At 47.6% G+C, this 19,830-nt stretch overlaps 1 protein-coding gene across 7 annotated transcripts in view; it reads left to right on the top strand.

Annotated features, from left to right (window-relative positions):
- Positions 1-19,830, top strand: part of AMBRA1 (autophagy and beclin 1 regulator 1) — a 171,493-nt gene that overhangs the window by 36,019 nt on the left and 115,644 nt on the right. For 4 of the 7 annotated variants that reach the window (XM_074272290.1, XM_074272291.1, XM_074272292.1 and 1 more), the window contains exons 5-7: positions 444-616; positions 1,738-1,804; positions 2,282-3,768. In XM_074272290.1, coding sequence (XP_074128391.1) covers positions 444-616; positions 1,738-1,804; positions 2,282-3,768 — 1,727 coding nt within the window. The remainder of the gene's footprint in view (positions 1-443; positions 617-1,737; positions 1,805-2,281; positions 3,769-19,830) is intronic. The other 3 variants (XM_074272295.1, XM_074272294.1, XM_074272293.1) reach the window with 1 other exon arrangement.

The following is a 19,830-nucleotide window of genomic DNA, read 5'->3' as shown; positions in this document are numbered from 1 at the left end:
ACCCTTTCCTCTCTCCATCCTTGGAGGGGCAGCCGGGCAATCTGGTCCCTAAACCTTGCCTCTCTCGGCAGCCCCAAAACACCAGAATTCTGTGGGGCATGCTGGGATTTGTTGAATGTCCTTTGGCCTGGTTCATAGGGAGCATTTGTAAGATGTTCCCTCGCACTGGAAAAAGGACCTTGTTTCTGGTAACCGGTGCAGATGACTGGTGTGCTCCACATTCTGCCAAGCCTAAGGCAGGAGAAGTTTCTCTCTGGAGAATTGGGGATGGTCCTTGCCTGTTACTGCAGTGGAGTCCGATATGGGAACGTTTGTCCATTTTATGGAGTCCCATTTTAGAAAGATAAATTATGTTAAATGGAGTCCTTTTGAAATAGCGTTTCCCTGTTTGCCATGAGCTTATTGGCTAACCTGATAATGATTTGAGAATGGTTCATCCATAGGGTGGCAGTGAAAGCTGGTTCACAGACAGCAACAATGCTATCGCCTCCCTGGCTTTCCACCCCACGGCTCAGCTCCTGCTGATTGCCACAGCCCACGAGATCCACTTCTGGGACTGGAGCCGGCGGGAGCCTTTTGCGGTGGTGAAGACGGCCAGCGAGATGGAGAGGGTTCGGTGAGTAGCTTGGCCCATTAGAGCACAGGCCTAGAAGGAAGAGGGAGAGCTTGTGTCATCACCCTCCCTACTTTCCAGGGTCTGCTAGGGTTCTCAAAACTGCTTCCACTGCCCGAGAAGTCAGGTTCTCAGTATGTGCATCAGTACAGCGTGGCAGTGAGGATGGTATTCCACCTCCTGCCGGCCTCCCTGCAGAGTCCCAGGCTGTGTATGTTTCTTATATTGATGGAGCCTTGAGATGGTTGTCCCATGTACCAGTGGAGTAAGTTTAAGGGTAAAATCAGTCTTTCTGGAGACCTAAAATATGGAGTGAGGAATTCCTTTTTTTTTTTTTTCCTGTCTGTTGGCTTATATCAAATCTTGGCAGGACTGGAATTTTGAATAAGCCCAGCATAAAACAAAAGCTCCCAAATGGGATGTATTTTTCTTTTTGCTCCAGACTTAAGACATGTTTCTAACTTGAACCTGGATTAAAAGTAGAGAAATTTTATCTCCTTTAAGTCTTCTGGTGTTTCTGTTGGACACAGACTTGCTTTCTGGTCCAAGTTATTAGGACCTTGTTACGGGAGCTGTTAAAAAACCATTAGGATTCACACTTCAGCAGGTAGCTCTGCGATGTAGACTGATCCCCATGGGTGGGCAGAGGAGAGTTCTGCTGCTTTACAGCCAGGATCGGCCCTCCTTTGGCTAGACTGTGCCCCATGAGGGAGGACGCTGCTTCTCTCAGAGATGAGTCTCTGTACCGGTGTTTCCAGAAGCTGTTGCTCCTGCTTCAGGGATGTGACCCTCATTTCTGAGGCAAGTGGGAAGAGCTAGCCAGAAGAACAGAATCTGTATAAAGATTTGGTGTGTCGTTAGCTAAAAAATAACTGGAGTTATTTTATCTCTGAAGTATTAAATAGGTATTAATATAATATTTCCCAGGTTTTAAATTGACGCCATCTCTCTGCCTCTCCCTGTGTTTGTCTGTCACTTTCTCCTCTTGTCCTCTTTTCTCTTTCACCTCCCCTCTTTTCTTTTATTCTTATCCTTTTCTCTCTCCTTCACCTCCCTTCCTCCTCTTCTTCTCTCTCTCTTGTTATCGCTCTCTCATCTACATCTCTGTCTCTCTCTCGTTTTAGGTTGGTGAGGTTTGATCCCCTCGGACACTACTTACTCACAGCAATTGTTAACCCCTCCAATCAACAGGTAACTGAATTAGGGATTCCCCAGAGCTCCCGAGCCCCCCAGACTTTGGGTTACCCCAGCTCACTTAGGCCCGTGGGATACTTCTTTGTTTTCGGAGAAGTCCCAGAATCAGCCACCAGCTGTGGGTCCCAAGTTAGAGCCGCAGCTGTCCCAAGAGACTGGAATGACAGCCACCTCTGCTGCCACAAGGAGGGGCTTTCGCATGGTGCTGGGACGTGGGCGGGCTGCCATTGTTGGAAATGGAGACTGGCCTTCCTGGTTTAGCCACTTAGGTTTAGTTGCTCCCTGAAAGGATGTGCTTTAATTCTGGGTCCCAGCCCAGAGTTGTCAGGCCAAATCAGAGGTCTTGAGAGTGTTGCGTTCCAGGAAGAAGGGGCTTTGTTTGCTTTGTGGTGGAGGGATTTTCCTCCTTGGCCTGAGATGCTAAGTCCCGCCCGCCCCTGTCTCCCCACTTCTCCCCCACGGGGTTTGTTCCAGAGCGATGATGAGCCCGAGATCCCCGTGGACGGCGCGGAGCTGTCTCACTTCCGCCAGCGTGCCCTCCTGCAGTCCCAGCCCGTCCGTCGGACGCCTCTTCTGCACAACTTCTTGCACATGCTGTCCTCCCGCTCCTCTGGCATCCAGGTGGGAGAGCACAACACAGTCCAAGATTCTGCCACCCCCTCACCCCCGCCTCCTCCACCGCCTTCCCCTCCGCCCAGCACGGAGAGCTCCAGGACGTCCGCTTACCCCAGGCTCCGAGAGCGCGTCAGCTCCCCCCCAGCCGAGTGCTGCCAGCCCCTGGGGATGCTGTGCCTTTGCAGCCGCTGCTCTCGGGCTCGAATTCCTTCTTCCCTCTTCCCACGCCAGGACAGTGCCCCCTCTACTTCCACTGGGGCTACTACCGCTTCCTTTTCTTCTGTACAGACCGAGCCCTACCATGCCCCGGAGCAGGCTTCGTCAGCGCAGCAGGACCAGGGCCTCCTGAACCGCCCATCTGCCTTCAGCACAGTGCAGAGCGGCACTGCGGGTAACACACTCCGGAACCTCAGCCTGGGGCCCACACGGCGCTCTCTGGGCGGCCCTCTCTCCAGCCACCCTTCCAGGTATCACCAGGCCGGGAGGGAAATCGCCTCTGGGCTCGGAGGCGCTGACTGGACCCGAACGGTGCTAAGTATGGACTCGCGCTCCGAGGCGGACACTCTGCCCCCGCCAAGGACCAGCGCCTCTTCGGTGAGCTTGCTGTCCGTCCTGAGGCAGCAGGAAGGCAGCTCCCAGGCGTCGGTGTACACCTCCGCCACCGAGGGAAGGGGCTTCTCGGTCTCGGGGCTGGCAGCCGAGGCAGATGCGGGCAGCGGCTCGGGCCAGAATAATAACTCGGGCAGCATTCGCAATGAGCTGCAGTGTGACCTGAGGCGCTTCTTCTTGGAGTACGACCGGCTCCAGGAGCTAGACCCGGGCCTGGGGGGAGACCCCACTCCAGCCCAACAGGCCCAGGAGATGCTCAACAATAATATTGAGCCGGAGAGGCCAGGTCCTTCCCACCAGCCCACCCCGCACAGCAGCGAGAACAATTCCAACCTCTCCCGGGGCCACCTGAACCGCTGCCGTGCCTGTCACAACCTCCTGACCTTCAACAATGACACCCTGCGCTGGGAAAGAACCACACCGAACTACTCGCCTGGTGAGAGTAGTTCCTCCTGGCAGGTCCCCGGCGCCTTGGAGGGTCTGCCTGCGGGAGGCGGCCAACTGCCCCCTGCCGATGGCACGGAGGGAGGGCGAGCCCCCGGCTCCAGCAGGCTGGAGCTGAGCCCTTCCACCAGCGCCCAGGACGAGAGAACTGTGGGAGTGGCCTTCAACCAAGAGACGGGCTACTGGGAACGCGTTTACAGCCAGGCCGCTGCCAGCCGACCCGGGAATGTATCACAGGAGGCCTTAAACCAGGAAATGCCTGAGGAAAGCTCTGAGGAAGACTCCCTCAGGAGGTAAGAGAGCCGTGACCCTCCCACCCCGGCCCCCTCGCTGGGCCGCCGTAGAGACCGCTTCTTGGCCTCTAGGACCATCTCCCAGGCCTGGCGAACCGGGTCCTGGCCAGGAGGAGTTCAGTGGCTTCTCTGAGGTGGCCCGGCTAGTCAGTCACCCACCGCTCCTCAGGACTCCAGGGCCTCTGCTCTGCCTCTCCTTCCCGAGGTCAAATGGGCCCTGGTGGTTTGACTCACTTTTCCCTGGGGAATCTCTTTAGACCTAGTTTACTCTTGGGCAAATTAGAATCCTTATTCTGTGCTCTCAGGAGAAGCCCTGCGACATGGCAGGCCTCTGCGGGGTCCTGGCCTGAGCTGAAAGGAAGCAGTGCACAGTTTCTGAGAAGAAAGCAGTTCCTCTTGAAGGGGGGGCGCTTGTTTGAGTCAGTCGGGGCTTTCCTACTCTACGTTGGGGTACTCGGTAGCTTCAGGCAGGTAGAGAAGGGACCTCGGGCTTTCCAGGAGTAGCATGGTGGAGAAGGTTATGACTCAGACTCAGCACTTCCCGCTGCTCTGAGAATTGGCCTTCTCCAGTGGCCCGTTGAGCCATCTTCCTCCCTCATCATTGGAGTCTGACCCTCAATCTCGTCCGGTCCCTTCATATCATAGAGAAGGCCACGGGATTCAGGACCTGTCCACGGTCATAGGGTTAGTGTGTGCTGGAGTCTGTGATTGGAATCCTCCCTCTTGCTGGTGTTGGCTTTCCACAATGCCTTCCTTTTTCTTATCCAAACCAGGACTCTTCCACCTCAGACTTGTGACTTTTGACCTTTTCTAGGTTAGGGAGCAGATACAGGGTTAATGGGTGGCTAAGGTGGGCAGAAGAAGTGTTCCCACAACAGCGCAATGACAGTAAAGGTAGGTGTAGCTGCCTCCTCCCACACATGCATTTTCTGCATCTTCATTTGCCAGGCATTTTTCCAACTTCCCGGGTAATTGCAAGTCTTTTAGCCTGTGACTGCTGGGTCCAGATAATGCCTCCCTCTGCACATTTATTGGCTGAAATCTGTGACATTTACCTGTGATAAACAGCTGTCAAGAGGGAGCACTCAGCGTGTCCTACTCTGTGAAGGCTGCTTCGGTCAGCCAGCAAGTGTGGAGGGCCTCCCATGTTCCTCTCTGCCTGGAAGGTCAAAAACACACAGTCTGTGCCCGTCCTCATGGAGCGTCTAGCCTGATCGGGGTCTGAGATTTACAGCTCAGAACAGTTACGACAAAGCACTGTAAAGCGTTGGTTGTCTGATGCAATAGTTTTGGTGGAAGATCGTTGCAACCTTCCTGGAAGAGGTGGTTCTGGAAAAAAGCCTTGGTAAATAACAAGATAGGGGTGTTGATAGGAGAGAGAAGTGACCCCTTCTGGCAGAACTGTCTGAACAAAGTAAAAAATGAGCAGACTGTCCGGAGAGGAGTTCGTGTTTGGCCTGAGGATTGGCTTGGGATTCCTGTTGGGGAGGAGGAAGGAGGAGTCGAGTCACTCTGAATGGCCATCACGGGCATGTGGGGGGTTGGCCACTCCCCGGGCCCGGTCATTGTTTGGCACTTTGGCCGATGCCAGACTTGCCCCCAGCACTGGCTGGAAGCTTCTTTGTCTGAGATTTCCTCTTTGGGGTGTGAGACCCGAGGCCAGCCTCTCCCCTTGCTTGCTTTGGCAGTAACCCAACAAACACACGGGTTGTTTTTTCTTTAGAAATAGCATTTTTGTAAATTTGTGTGAAGCTTTTCATATGGAACTCTGATCTCTGCTATGTCAGACGTAGCCCTCTTTTAAGCAAATCTTTTTTTTTTTTTTTTTTTTTTTTTTTTTTTAAGCATTTTTTTCTTATATATTTTTCCAAATATGCCCAAGGATATTTTTCAACATTCACCTTGCAGAACCTTGTGTTCCAAATTCTTCTTCCTTCTCCCCAAGATAGCAAGCAATCTGATACAGGTTAAACATGTGCGATTCTTTTAAACATATTTCCTTATTCGTCATTAAAGTAGACCTTTTGAAAACCCAGGAACCGTTCTGGCTTTGCTCTGGAATGGTCCGAGGCTAACTCAGGTGAGGTTTTACTGCACAGTTTCCAACAGATACTCTTCAAGCAGGGTTGTATCAAGCGATCCACCTTCTTGTGTGAGTTGGGAGAAGAGGGAGATGGGAAGACAGCCACTTTTTATTGTGGCCCGTAAGGCCTGTCACGCCCTCTGGACGTTGTGACCGGTCATCCTCGGAGCTAGAACTGGAAGGTCGCCTCCTCCATGGTGAGGAGCCCGATTGTGCTTGTTCTGGTCCTTGGCAGAGAGCTGGCAGCATCCTGGTCTCTGGTGCTGCCCAGCTAATTAGTGTTGTTGGCAAATAAGAGTATTAATAGTCATAGGCAGGGGAGGGGGTGTCTCTCCGGAGCTGGGCAGCAGAAGCTAATTTTGCATCCCAAGCTTGTCTTCTTTTGTTCATGGGCTGCCTGGGTAGGATGACTTCTCAGTTCCCCCTCCAGCTCTTCAGCCTGAGTTCCGGAGCCATGGCAAATTGGGGGCTTCGTTCTTCCAGGACTGAAGCTTTAAAATAAAATGTTCAACCCCTAATAGCGCCTGACATTGTGGCTCCCTCCAGTAGGTGTCACTCCAACCTCAAACTAATTATATTGAAATAACCCTCTTGCTTTGGCTACATTTGCATTACTCAAATTCAACTTTACATAAAGAATTCTGAAAGAAAGCCACGTTCCACGACACCCTATGTTAGCTTTGCTGTTCAGTCCCGGGCTCTGTCTCCACTCTGCATCTTGGCGTCTGCTCTGGGCCTTCTCTGCCCAAGAAAACCAAAACCCTAAAAGGAAAAACAATCTTCCAAATGAAGACAGGAGAATGGACACTGTGCCCGCCTCCCTGCCCCCCAATTGGGGCTTGGCACCTCAGGAGCTGAGAGAGACCTCTGCCCTGCTCCATCGGTGTGCACGCACGTGTATTACCTGGCTGGCCCCAGCCCCCATGTGTCCTTGAACCTCATGCCAGCATCTTCCCTCCAGTGGCACAAATCCCCCTTCTTTTCTCCCTCCCTCACATCCAAGGGCAAGTTCACATTAAGTGAATATCTCCTTGGGGTCTGCAGAACCGGCTACTTATAAAAAGTGAAAACCATCTGCAGTCACAAAATAGTGACGGTTCGGAGATCACAAGCCCCTTGACCTTAAATTAAGAATGTCCTAAATTAGGGGAAAGAGAAAATGAGGAAAACCAGTCATCATTTAGTCATTTCATGGGTCACAAATTCCTTACTACTAAAGGCCAGCAGTTGATTGAATATCCCTTCCTTGGTCAGCTAGCTCTTCTTCTATGTCATGCCTTCTAACTGGGGGTCTTCCCCAAGCAGCCTTTCTACCCCCCCCCCCCCTCTCTCTTTCTCTTGGTAACTTCATTGGTTTTCTGGGCTGATGGCTGCCTCCCAGATCTCCACATCCAGTCCCATCTCTCCCTGTGTCCTCACTTGCCTCTTGGGTGATTCAAACTGGATGTTGCAGAAACTTCTCAACCCAAACACTGTCTAAAATAGACCTCCTTGTTCTGTACCGCTGGCCATCCAGCCTCTTAGGTTTGCCTTTTTTCCTCCTGTTCCCTCAGTTGCAAATCAGTCATTAGCCAAATCTTGCCATTTCTAGCTTCATAATCTATTTTATAGCATAGCTGCCATCTTAGTGCAAGCCCTCACCATCTCTGACCCAGATTACTCATTTGCTTTCTAATTGATGTTCTTGCCTTCTCTCTCCCCGTTGCAGCCCATCCTGCGTACTGCTGCCAGAGGGAGTTTCCCTAAGCATAGAGGGGATCTTGTTCTCTTTCTCAACTGACCCTATACATGTGTATATATATAGGTACAATATGTCCTGCCCCAGGACAAGGTAAATGGTAACGTCTCTCCCCTCCCCTCTGCCTCATTGAGGCTCTTGTCCTTTGACATGAAACCTTTCTGGATCCCCTCCCTTTTAATTTATCCTGCATTTAACTAGTTTGTATTTGTTTATTCATGTGTGTGTGTGTGTGTGTGTGTGTGTGTGTGTGTGTGTGTGTGTGAGAGAGAGAGAGACAGAGAGACAGAGAGATAGAGATAGAGACAAAGAGAGGGAGGAAGAGAGACAGTGAGGGAAATAGAGGGAGGGAGGAAGAGAGAGAGAGACAGACAAAGGGAGGAAGAGAGACAGCGAGAGAGAGATAGAGGGAGGGAGGAAAAAAGAGAGAGAAAGAGAGAGAGAGATACTCGGCAATGTATTGTAAAGTGTTTTGCTCACATTAATGAGTTATGTTGATGTGTGATATAATGAGTAGGGATTATACTAAATAGAGATGATGACATGAAAACATCCATCATATTTGTATCTTCAGAGCCTAGCACGTCGTCTGGTACTTCGTAGACACTTCAGCAATACTTGTTAATTGATTGATATGTTCTTAGACATTAGACCTCCCTAGGGTTTGGATCATAACTTCTCTTTGAGCAAAATTAGAACCAACAGACTCCCCCTTGGGAACTGAGTGAATTTCTTGGCCACAAGCAATCTCCTCACTGATCGTCTCTAGGAAAGTTGTTCGTTCTAAGGGTGTTCGTTATTAAAACTTCAGGAACTCCAGAAGAAGTACAAGTCAGATTAAGAACCATTTCTGGTTCCCCTTCTCTATTTCCCCAGATGGGGTTCTTGGGGCCTGGACGCTTACATAAAGACTGAGTAGCAGGCTTCATATTCCCCCTGGGAGTTCCAGCTTACCGTTATGCCAAGGAAAGCTAAGGGGAATATGGTGACAGGTGACAGGATTGGTGGGGAAAATGAATGACCTGGGGAAAGAAAGAGCTCTACATTAATTTCATTTTTATCCAGTGGAGGAGGAATCTTTGAGTCTCAGAAACTGCAACTTTTAATAGTTGTGTGAGCTTGTTGGATTCATTGGCTTGGTCCCCAGCGTTAGAGTGGAGTGGTGGAACGGAAGCACTTGACTTTGTCTACAGGACCGTTACGTTCTCTTATTCCTTTTCATCCCATCCACAAGAAAGAGATGACCGAGGAAGGAAAATGCAGTTCTCTCACCCTGGCACTGAGCAGGGAGGCAGTGTGTGACCCAGCCCTGGACTCAGGGGCAGCAGACCTAGGTTAGAATTGGGGCTTTTATGTTTTTATTAGTTCTCTGACTTGGCAGCAAGTTCTTTAAATGCTCTCAGTTTCCTCAGTTGTAAAATGGGGATTATAGTGCTTGCAGCTGCCTTTTACTGTGTGACTATGAAGCTGAGATGACATTTAGAAAGTTTTTCAAACCATTGTATAAGTGTTAGCTATTTCTGCTGCTCATCTGCGGGGTTTTGAGAGATTTGAGAAGCATGCCTTTCTAGGATTACTTACTTTTCTGGAGAGCATTCCTCCCTGGATTCTATGAAAACGGTAACATTTTTTGCCTGGCATCCATTTTTATTTTTTTTCTTTACCATGCTGTTGGGATGCTCACAGAAATGCCTTTCCATAATTTTAATTTGTGATGTCTAAAATTTGGTTCTGGCCTGATATTATGTGTCCCTTTTCTAAGTTGTGGTTCAGCTGTCCGTTCCGGGCAGCAGGTCGGCCAGTTTTCACATCCGTTCTCTGAGGAGAGTCCAGGTCCGGCACATTTTGCATCTCCTGGCTTACACGGAACTTTGTGCTGCTGATATTTGGTTTGGCCTCTTTTAACGTCTTTACAATTTCCTCCAGAACTATGTTAGAGCCAAGGATAGAGGTTAAGAAAGTGGCAAAAGCTTGAAGGAGAACGGCAGCAAAAGCATTAACGTAGTCTCGGTTTGAGGGCTGTTTCCCCTAGTGCTCTGCACCTTTTTTTGTGCTTGTGTTCGGCCAGAAATGTGATTAAGGGGGTTTTTCTCTTTCTCTCCATGTTTGAAACTCTGTGAAGTTCAAGCTGAACTTTGTTTTCCCATCGTTTCCTTCCTTGGGAAAGGTTTGAATGGACCCACATTCATCCCATTCTTCCTTCCTTAGAAGATAATAGCTTGCTCTAGGGAAACTGGGGCCTTTTTATTTGCTAGTTAAGGATTTATCATCTCCTATCTTCTGCCACCAGGAGGAGTTACTGTTCTTTTCTTTTTTCCTCACCAGTTCCCACAGATGACAGGAGGTAGTGAAGCTTCCTGGCTCCAGCATAGAATAGGGTTGGGAGCTTCACACCCTTGGCTTTCTTATTGACTGATTATCTCGGGCTACTTCTTTTTTGGGCGGTCTTGTGGTTAAGAAATGAGAAGCATCCTGATAACTCACGTCTTGCTTTTCCAAGGCCATTCTGGTTATGGTTTGGGGGACTCATTCGTTGCCTGGCAGGGCAGGTGGTCTTAGAGGTAAAGGTCCAGATCTTGACTTTGCTATTTACAAGCTGTCAACTCTGGGCAAATCCCTTCCCTCTCGGTGCCTGAACTCCAGCCTCTCTAAAATGAAGGGCTTGATGGTTGCTAGAGTGCCTTCCAGCTCAGATTCCTGTGGTATTGTAAGGTTGTTTTGAATTAAACCCTGTTCCAAAGCTGGAAACCAATCTGACTGTAGAGAACTTTGAATCCTCAAAGGATACAGCCTGCCATCTTCCTTTCAGGTTTGGCAGTGGGCAGGGGAGGAAAGAGGATCCCTTCCCCCCTTCTTTACTACCCATGGGTATGTGACACGGGCCAGTCAGTGGGTGTGCTCTGCCTAGTGGTGAGCCCTGAGCTTCATCTTGTGCTTCACCCAGAGCACAGAGGTCAAGGTTCTTTGAGAAAGGTTAAGTGTCCTACATTTAGTGGATAGCAGAGAGGAAGGGAGGAAAGATGAGAGAGGGAGAAAAGGAGAGAGCACAGAGCTAAAAAGGATCAAAGTTCTGCTTCCACCATCTTTTTGTGTGAAGAGATGCTTTCCTTGGGTCTTGCATTTCTTTTTTTTTTTTTTTTTCCCCTGAAGACCTTGCCCAGGGTCACACAGCGAGGAAGTGTTAAGTGTCTGAGACCAGATTTGAACTCAGGTCCTCCTGAATTCAGGGCTGGTGCTCTCTCCACTGCGCCCCCTAGCTGCCCCTAGGGTCTTGCATTTCTTAAGAGCTTTGAGGCTGAGTACTGGCCTTTATGATGCTGTGGAATAGGGAGTTTAAGGATGGTTATCCCTATTTTATAGATGAGTAAACTGAGGTTCAGAGAACTTAGGATCTGCTCAGAGTTGGGAGCTTTTGAAGGAGCTTGATTTCAATAGCTGACTCTTTCCCTAACATGCTGAATATCCAGCTATACCTTAGACTGGCAGCTGCTCCTGACTGCTGGGGATAGTTGTAATGGGGGGAGAAGAAAGGGCCCTCTTGGGAGGCTGTTTTTTTCACTGTTTTATCAGCGCTTCTCAGGGGAAACACTTGCAGCTTGGGAGTTGGGTGCCACACACAGTTGGAGGTGTTGGGCTGGGGACAGATTCCTCCTCCTGCCTGGCAGGCAGCCCTTCCCCCACCTCAGGCCAAATTAGCACCTGTTCAATCCAAATTACCCCCATCGTCCCCCTCTCTCTCCTCTCCCATGGTGGCGAGCCGCTTTGTGCTTTGTACACACACACCCTGAGAACTTGAAAAGATGTAATCGGCTCTGGCAGCTCTGGGAGCTGGATCTTCATAGGGAAGGCAGGGCAGGCTGCAAGGAGAGGGGCCACGGCTTGGGCGAAAACACGGGGAGCGATCTCGTGGACTCCTCCTCACCCCTTCGTAGTCCCTCCCCGATGGGAACTATTCAACCTAGTGCTCTCACTGTTCTGTTGGAGGTTTTTCCTAGACAATAACGCCAGGTGTATGTAGGGGGTTCTGTTTGCATAATGTATTTTGCTTATTGTGATTGTTCCCAGCCATTAGCTGTGCCAGTTGGCTTCCGCTCCTCCCCCTGGACCTGCTTGAACACATTTGCAGAGGCTGCTGCAGTCAGATCCTGAATTGGAGGATCTGGCCTGTCTGGGGCTTAGGGCCCAGCTGATAAATCTTATTAGCCATGTCTTTTCCCACTAATGTTCCTGTTAAACTGGCCCAAACCAAATGTTTTCTGGATATACATGACTGAAGACTTTCCCAAATGTGGCGCTGCTCTGCTCCTCTGTGGAAGGAGCTGCTTGTCTTAGCATCCTGTCCCCCACCCCCACCTAAGCGTGACTCACCCCTTGGGCTCCCCTGCTGGCTTTGGGCTGGCAGATATTGAGGCCCCCTCACCTACGAAGTTGCCTGACTTATTTATAATGGAAGCAATAGCCAAATTCCTCCTGTTTCCCAAGAAGGAGAGTGGGAGTTTCTCATCCTCTTAGCTGGCTGGTTCCATCTGGGAAAGCAGCGCCGTACCAAGCCAGATGGCTGGACGGGAGGAGCTGGCTGACCCCCTAAAGCCACCGCAGCAGCCAGAGTCCACAACTTGTGGGTGAAAGCTTTTGTCCCCTTTTTCATACCCAGGGAATGACTTGGATGTCAGACCTTGGACGTCCGAATTATCTCCAACCCAGTTGAGGTTTTTTGTGGGGGGGTAAGTGCCAGGCTTGGCTGAGGTTCTTTCCTAAGCTCGTTTGATGGATGCCCACTAGTCCCAGGGTAGCGAGGGCAGTTTGTACCTCTGAGCAAGAGCCATCTTCCCTCATGTGACTGGGAACAGAACATCCAGGTGGGGGGAGAAAGATGGGGAGAATTTCCCAAGAAAAAGTCAAGTGGGTGTTTCAGGGTCACCTTCCTAGAAAGAAATCAAGACAAAAGTAGACAGGGGTGATAACAAAAGGATCAAAGGCATACAAGCTTGTTATGATGGAATAATTCAGAGTGCCCTCTCCGGTAGTGTCTCTGCAGCCAGCTCGGGGCTGGTGATTCTTACCTCTCAGCCTCGTTTTCCCTTCTCTCCTTCACATGCACATGAGTCCAGCTTCCCTGCCTCTGATCTCCTGCCTTCTGCAAGGTGGCTTCCCCCTTTCCCTCTGTCTTCTCAGTCATGGTGTATATAACACTTAAGAAATCACCGTCAGGTGCATCCCCCTTCCTTTAAAAAACAAAACAAAACACCACACATTTGGGCTGGGTGTCCTGTCTTTGAAGAAATCGTGGCTGTTCTTTACATTCTTCTGCTCCCTCCCCCTTCCCCCTCAACCCAGACCTAAATCACCTAAATAGTCTTTTCAGGAAGAGGTGCCTCAATAAGAACAAAGGAGCAGAGCCTTCTAACTGGAAGGAGCTCCAAGGTTCTCCCAGTAGCCTGCTTGCCAAAGATGAGCAAGCTGAGGTTCAGACCAGGCTTAAGAGTGATTTGAACCCAGGCCCTCCAACTCCAGAGCCAAGCTTCCCAACATTGCACCGCCACTTGTATACCTGATCCAACGTGAGCACATTCACAGGGGCTTATTTATTAAGTACTTAAATCTGTGCTGCAACCATCTTCTATAGTAATAATCAGAAGAAAAATAATCCCTAAAAGATTTCTATTGAGCCCCATAATTTTGAGGCATATTCCAAGCCACCTACTCTGTTTCCTCCTGATTCCAGCCATTTTGTTCTCCTAACATCCTGAGACAGTGCTAGCTTTTTCACAAATAACTCTTACCCTTTTCCTTGACGTATTATTCAGAGCGCTGAGGTGCAGTACATTAGGAGCTGCAATTAGAGTCAGGAAGAGCTGAGTTTAAATGCTGCCTCAGACACTTAACTAGTTGTGTGAGTCCAGCAGATCCCTGGATCTCTCTTGGCCTTAGCTTCCTCATCTGTGAAATGGGAATACAAGGTTGATGTGAGAGTCAAAGAGATAACATATGTATAGTGTTTTTGAAATCTTAAAGAACTCTTTAAATACTATGGGCTCTGTTTGTTGTTATTATTACATACTGGTCATTATTCATTACCATTTTTATTTCTTTTTAATTTCAATAGTATTTTATTTTCCAAATACATATAAAGATAGTTTCCAGCATTTATTTTCATAAGACTTTGAATTCCATATTTTTTTCCTCTCCTCTTCTCTCCTTCTCAAGACAGCAAGCAATCTGATATAGGTTAAATATGTACAGTCCTTTTAAACAATTTCCCATATTTGTCATGTTGTGCAAGAAAAATCCGACCACAAGAAAGGAAAAAGAAACAAACAAAAAGATGAAAATACTATGCTTTGATCCCCATTCAGTCTCCATAATTCTTTCTCGGCATGTACAGGGCATTTTCCAAGTCTTTTGAATCACCTTCAGTCATCTCATTGTTGAGAAGAGCCAAGCCCATCACAATTGGTCATCACTTAATCCTGTAGTTCCTGTGTACAATGTTCTTTTTCTTTTAGTCCACCAATGGCACCTTTTGGCTTTTCACATGAGCCACCAGGAACCCTCTAGAAATGGAATTGGCCTAAACCAAATACTTGAAGGGAAGTGTTTTCCCATAAAGGGACCTTAGGAAATGGCTGGGTGTAAGACTGCTGTTACTCCTTTAGTCATTTGTTTCAGGCAAAAATATGGTTCCATGTAAGGGAGATGGGCAATAGCAGAAAGCAGTTGGCCGGCCTGCTTGGTCTCTCCAGGCCTCTCTAAAATCATCTCCTGATTATTTCTTAGAGAATAATAATATTCCATAACATTCATATACCATAACTTACTCAGCCATTCTCCAATTGAAGGGCATCCACTCAGTTTCCAGTTTCTGGCCACTACAAAAAGGGCTGCCACAAACCTTTGTGCACATGTCTTCCACCACAGAATTGACAGTAATCGCTGCCGTGCTCTCTCTGGTGAGCGCGAAAGCAGGCCAAGGCAGGGGACGGAGGGAGCCCGGCCCGACAGTGTTTCTGTGGCCGGCTCAGAGTCTTGCCTGAGTACAAGTTGAGACTGAGTCATATCATCTGGGAGAAAGTAACATTAAGCTGCATGTTGCAGCCTGAAATCTCAACTGAATAACAGAAAACCTTCCTTAGTTTAGCTTTCTCTTATTTATGATCCACCCAGGAGCTCATTTTCAAAGGTCCTCTGGTCCCAGTAGATGAATATACGGAGAGCCCTATTTTTAGGGCTTATTTGTGTCTTTGTGTTTTGTAGCCAAAGCTTCACTTTTTTAGACAAGTATCATTACTTTAGGGTGAACATCCTACTAAGTAAGTGGATTTCGTTTTGTAGTTGATTTATTAATTGTCATTTCATCTCTTAATTGTTCAGGTGCTAATGCCGACTCCAGTTTTCTCTCCTGCAAGATCCTTCCCTCCTCCTTCAAATTATGGGCCGAGGCAAGAAGGATGGTTTAGGGCTGGGTGGCTGAGGCCTGTGTCTGGAGGACTGTAAAGTCAGCCTGGGGATTTAGCAGCTGGAACCATAGGCCTTTGCAGCCCCCCAGTGCTAGTCTCTTCTTGCAGCAGGTTCCCCTTGTCTCCCACTTTGGTTTCACCTGTACTGCTTGGGCTTTGCTGGTTTTCTTGAATGTTGGGACTTTTTCCCCTTTGTTCTTTTATTTTCTTTCTGTCTTTCTTTGTCTTGATGTATCCTTCTCCACAATAAAATCACAATGGGTAGAGGGCCATTTGTAAAGATTTTTTACACATACAGAAGCTACTGGCCCTCCTGATACCTGAAAGAAGGGAAGAGCCAATTTGTACTTTTGGATAATTGTGATAATTTTTTTAAAGATGAAATATTTTACCAGGTTGGGAATTAAGTATCTCCCAGGCTTTGCAGAGTTAATCTTCATTATGGCAGTATTGATTGACAAGCTGGAGGATGGATTCTTTGGGGGAACGGGGGTGGAGAGTGGAAATTGCAGTTTTCTCTGTTAATTGTACTTTAGGTATCATTTGTGACAGTTTCACTTTGTCTAGACGGATCAAAATGGTGGCTCAGTGGTACCAATGGAACTAAGTGCCAATGTCATTTGGGGATCAGGGTAGTCTTAAGGGAGTGGGGGACCCCAAGGGTTAAATTACATCAGACACCTCCAGAGGTGGGAGACATTCATTACAAGTCCAATGTCATGCAGAAGAGGCTTCCCTGATGGAGGGAAGATGATTATATTTGGGTCTTTGTGCCGACTCTGGAGTGTGGAGGCTGGGAATTGTTCAGGGCTCTGTTGGAATCTCTTCCCTTCTATTTCTGTAGGCTCCTGAAATCCTTTTACTTTAGCAGACACTAGCCAGGAGGGCTGCCTCTTTGCCTCTGATTAATAAAAGACTTTGCCTGCTGTGCCCTTCCCATCTCTCTTGCTGTTGTCTTCGCTTTATCTGCTAACTCTTCTTGTTCTCCTAATACTGGCTTGAAGATTTTGTGCTTCATAACATAAAGCCTTTCCATGTAGGCCGGGTTTATAATCTTGTTGTCTTGTAAAGGAGTGTCATTCTTTAGTTAACCACTTTAGATGAAGATTTGGATATTAGGTGTGTGAAGGTGAAAAATAAGCCTTTAAAGGGTAAACTCATTTGCTCCTTATTAAAGCCATTAACAAATACCCCGTGTGTTCTTTGTTGAATTAGGAGGATTGAAGAGGACCTTTCAGAATCTCAGTGTGGTTGTGCAGATTCAAATTAGCCTGATGATTTTTTCTTGTTGTTATGGAGAGAAACATTTTCTATGTTGCCAAGCACTTTCAATGATTGCTTGGATTTGGGGGAGCCTTCTATCAAGATTCATGTACCTTGGCCAGAGTCTTAAGTCTTGAGTTCTCCATTGGAGAACGAATAGCTGACTCTTTGGGAGTCACCTCAGATAAATACAGAAGCCGGTACCGGAGCTTTGCAGATTAGCTCAGGCTTGACTGAAATTAGAATAAAAATAGTTGTAAATTAAAATATGACCTTTAAAATAATATTATCCTTAGAAGGACTTTAAGTGACAAGGAGAGGACCATTTCCTAGTTACATCTGAAATAAATCCAGCATATCTTATCCGAAAAGAAGCAGGAAATATATTTCATGGCCTAGCAAGATTGAGCTTTTGTTTTAGACCTAACCCCATTTAGAGTCTGTGCTGCTTTTTGAGTAGGATTTTCATGGAACTGAGCTTGAGGGTTTTTCAGCCTCTGATCCTAGCTCTACAAAAGTGCTTGTCACCCACCCACCTTGCAAAGGTACCAGGATGATTGTTTATGTTTTGTAAAAAAATGTTTATGTATGTTTGATGAAAGGTACTGTTTTCAGCACAACTTCTTATTTATGAGCAATAAAATGGGGCTGCTCCACCCCAGGCAATCTTACCTCATTTCCCTTCTGAGCAGGCAGTGGAGAGTGGAAGGTAGAGGGGCGGGTGAGGGGGTGTCTGCCAGTGTTTTCTTTCTAGGGCTATCCTGCCCTGCATGGGTTCTATCCCACAGCAGGTCACATTTAACCAGCCAGGCAATTTGGACTCTCTTGGCAGCCAGGTTGTGGCCTCTTAGAGTCAAATCACAGGACAGGCCCGCAGTGATCAACCGAGCAAACGCCTATTGCTGGGTAACTTAACACTAATTGCCAGTGTGTGAAACGAGGGAGGCTTGGATGCCTCTGCTGTAAAGTAGATATGTCAATTTGGAAATCATAATAGAGGTGTCATTTCAGAACACACAATTATTTTTTACAAAAGAGTAAGGGCTTGTCATCTTCACGCTCAGGCATGCGCCAAGGCAGAGAAATGGGGCCTGCAGAGCAGAAGTCAGAGGAGGAAAGAAATGACTGACAAGGTTATGTTTGCCCTCTTAGCCTTTCCTTTCTCTCCTGGACATAGCCATTTTTGCCCTCCCCCCATCTCTTGTTGTATAGAAGCATCTGGGATAGATCCCCGGGCAAGGAGCTTTCCTCTAACTGTCTCATTTAATAAGTCTCATAGGGACCAGAACATAATGTACTTAATAGGGCAACTGTGTCAGCACTTTCACCTGACCTGCTTTTATAAGTTCTCTACATGATTTCTGTGAACCTCAGCGCTGGCCTGCAGACCTTCTGGTGAGAGCCATCGGGTCATCCAGGGGTACTGAACAAGTTCTGCATTTATTATCATCATGGTGTGCTGATTCATGTGCTGACTTAACAAATATTCATTGAATACTTATAATCTTCCTGTTGCTGCAAGGTATAGAATGAAAAATAAAACTAAGAAAATGGCAGCTAGCACTTCTGTAATGCTTGCAAATATCATCTCATTTTATCTTCACAATAGTCTTGGGAGGTAAGTGTTATTATTATCCCCATTTTACAGATAAAGAAACTAAAAGTGACAGAAGTCAAGTGGCTTGGCCAGGATCACACAACTGAATAAGTGTCTGAGGCCAGATTTGAGCTGAGGCCCTCGTTCTTTCCCCTGCTCTGCCAGCTGCCTCTCAGATAATCTGAAACTCAGGGTAATGTGGAAGTTAAGAGGAGCAAGCTCAGTTCTGGACTGAGGGCCTCAGAGAGAGTTTCCTGGTAAAGTCAGCATTTGGAGGCAGCGTGGCCGGTCCAAGTAGCTCATGCTTATGGAGTGCCTTTAGTCCCCTCAAATATTTCATGTTTGACATCTTCTTTAATCCTCACAGCTGATAGTGCCCATGTTTCTGAGAACTTTGGGAACTGAGGCCCAGAGCTGAGAGACTGGCCCAATCTCAGAGAGCAGGGTCAGAAGGAGCCGGGTTAGAGTTGGCTCTCTCAGCTTCAGCCGGCTTCCTCCCTGGACTTCTTCATCTAGGCGGGTGCTGAGAAAATTGCTTTGCAAACTTTAGGATTGGGATGGAGCCAAGACCTTTGATATGAGTGGTGCAGGTAACTTCTGCTGCTGATGCAGGCAATACCTACTCTGTTATGGATCGACTTAGAGCCTTGTCTGCAGCAGAGATGGCATCGGCTCGTCCCACAACACTCCCAAGTGTGGCTTGTCCCAGTTTAAAATGTAATTGGGAGATATTTTAAAAATTAAATTAAAATCCAATAAGACATAGATAATGGTATATTTTGAAACTAAGTCCACCTGGGGTCTGCAGAGATCCTTCTGTACAGATCAGTGGCCTTTGTTTTTTTATTTGAATTTCCCAGCATTGCCCTGGAGCACTGAGAGAGGACAAGTGACAAGTGATGGGTTGTGGATCTAGGCCTTCTGGACTTGGAGGCCATCTTTCTGATCTTTGTGCCTGGTTCTCTTATAAACCTGGGAACACTAAACAAATATTAGCTGTTTTATTGGAGTGAGGTCTTGAAGGGTAAATGGGATTATGGCAAACTGAGATGGGATTGGCCGGGGGGGGGGGGTGACATTTCAGAAAAAGGTCATATCAGAGACATGAACATCAGAAAGCACAGAGCATATTGGGGTGATAAGGTTGACTGGATCTGAGACTAGGTGGTAGGAAATGGAGATAAAATTAGACTTGTATTTTGGGGACCAGATTATGAAGATACTCTAAATGCCAGTGATGGAGTTGGGACTTTATTTGATTTATGGGGGAGGGGAGGGGTGCTGTTCAAGGTTTCTGACCAATGGAGTGATATGAGTAACGCTACAGAACTCAGATTTTGGTAGCAGCATGTTGGTGAGATAGCTTGGAATGAAACAGGAGACTGGGAGATCGGAGAGGAAACTGCTGCAATAGTCCAGGTTACAAGAATCTAGGGTGATAGTTGTGAAAGGGGAAAGGAACCCATTTCAGTGATAAGACTGACAAATTTTGAATGTGGGGAGCAAATAAGGGGGGAAGATTCAAAGATGACAGGTTTTGTGCTTGAGTAACTCAGAAAGAATAAGTGAATAGAAATAAGGGAATGAGAATTTTTGGGGGAGAGAAAATGATGAATTTTTGAACACGTTGGGTTTGATGTGTAGGAGAAAGAGTCAGGTGGAGCTGTCTAGCAGGCAATTGAAACTGTAATTCTGATCAGGAGAGAGGTCTGGGCTAAAGAGTTCTTCTGGTTGTCATCAGTGAAGAGGTGACAACTTAAATACCTTGCTGGTAGGTGGGATTTCCAAAGGAGAAACTATGTACAGAGAGAGAAGGGATCTAAGGACAGCTTTGAGTTAATGCCTACATTTCCAAGATGGCAGAAGGTGCAGCTAGAGAAAGAGAGTCACTGAGATAGGAGGAGAGCAGGGATACGGCAGGCCT

Source organism: Sminthopsis crassicaudata, chromosome 6 (assembly GCF_048593235.1).
Source record: "Sminthopsis crassicaudata isolate SCR6 chromosome 6, ASM4859323v1, whole genome shotgun sequence".
Lineage (NCBI taxonomy): Eukaryota > Metazoa > Chordata > Mammalia > Dasyuromorphia > Dasyuridae > Sminthopsis > Sminthopsis crassicaudata.
The sequence above is the reverse complement of the archived record's forward strand: the minus strand, read 5'-3'. Positions and strand labels throughout refer to the sequence as shown.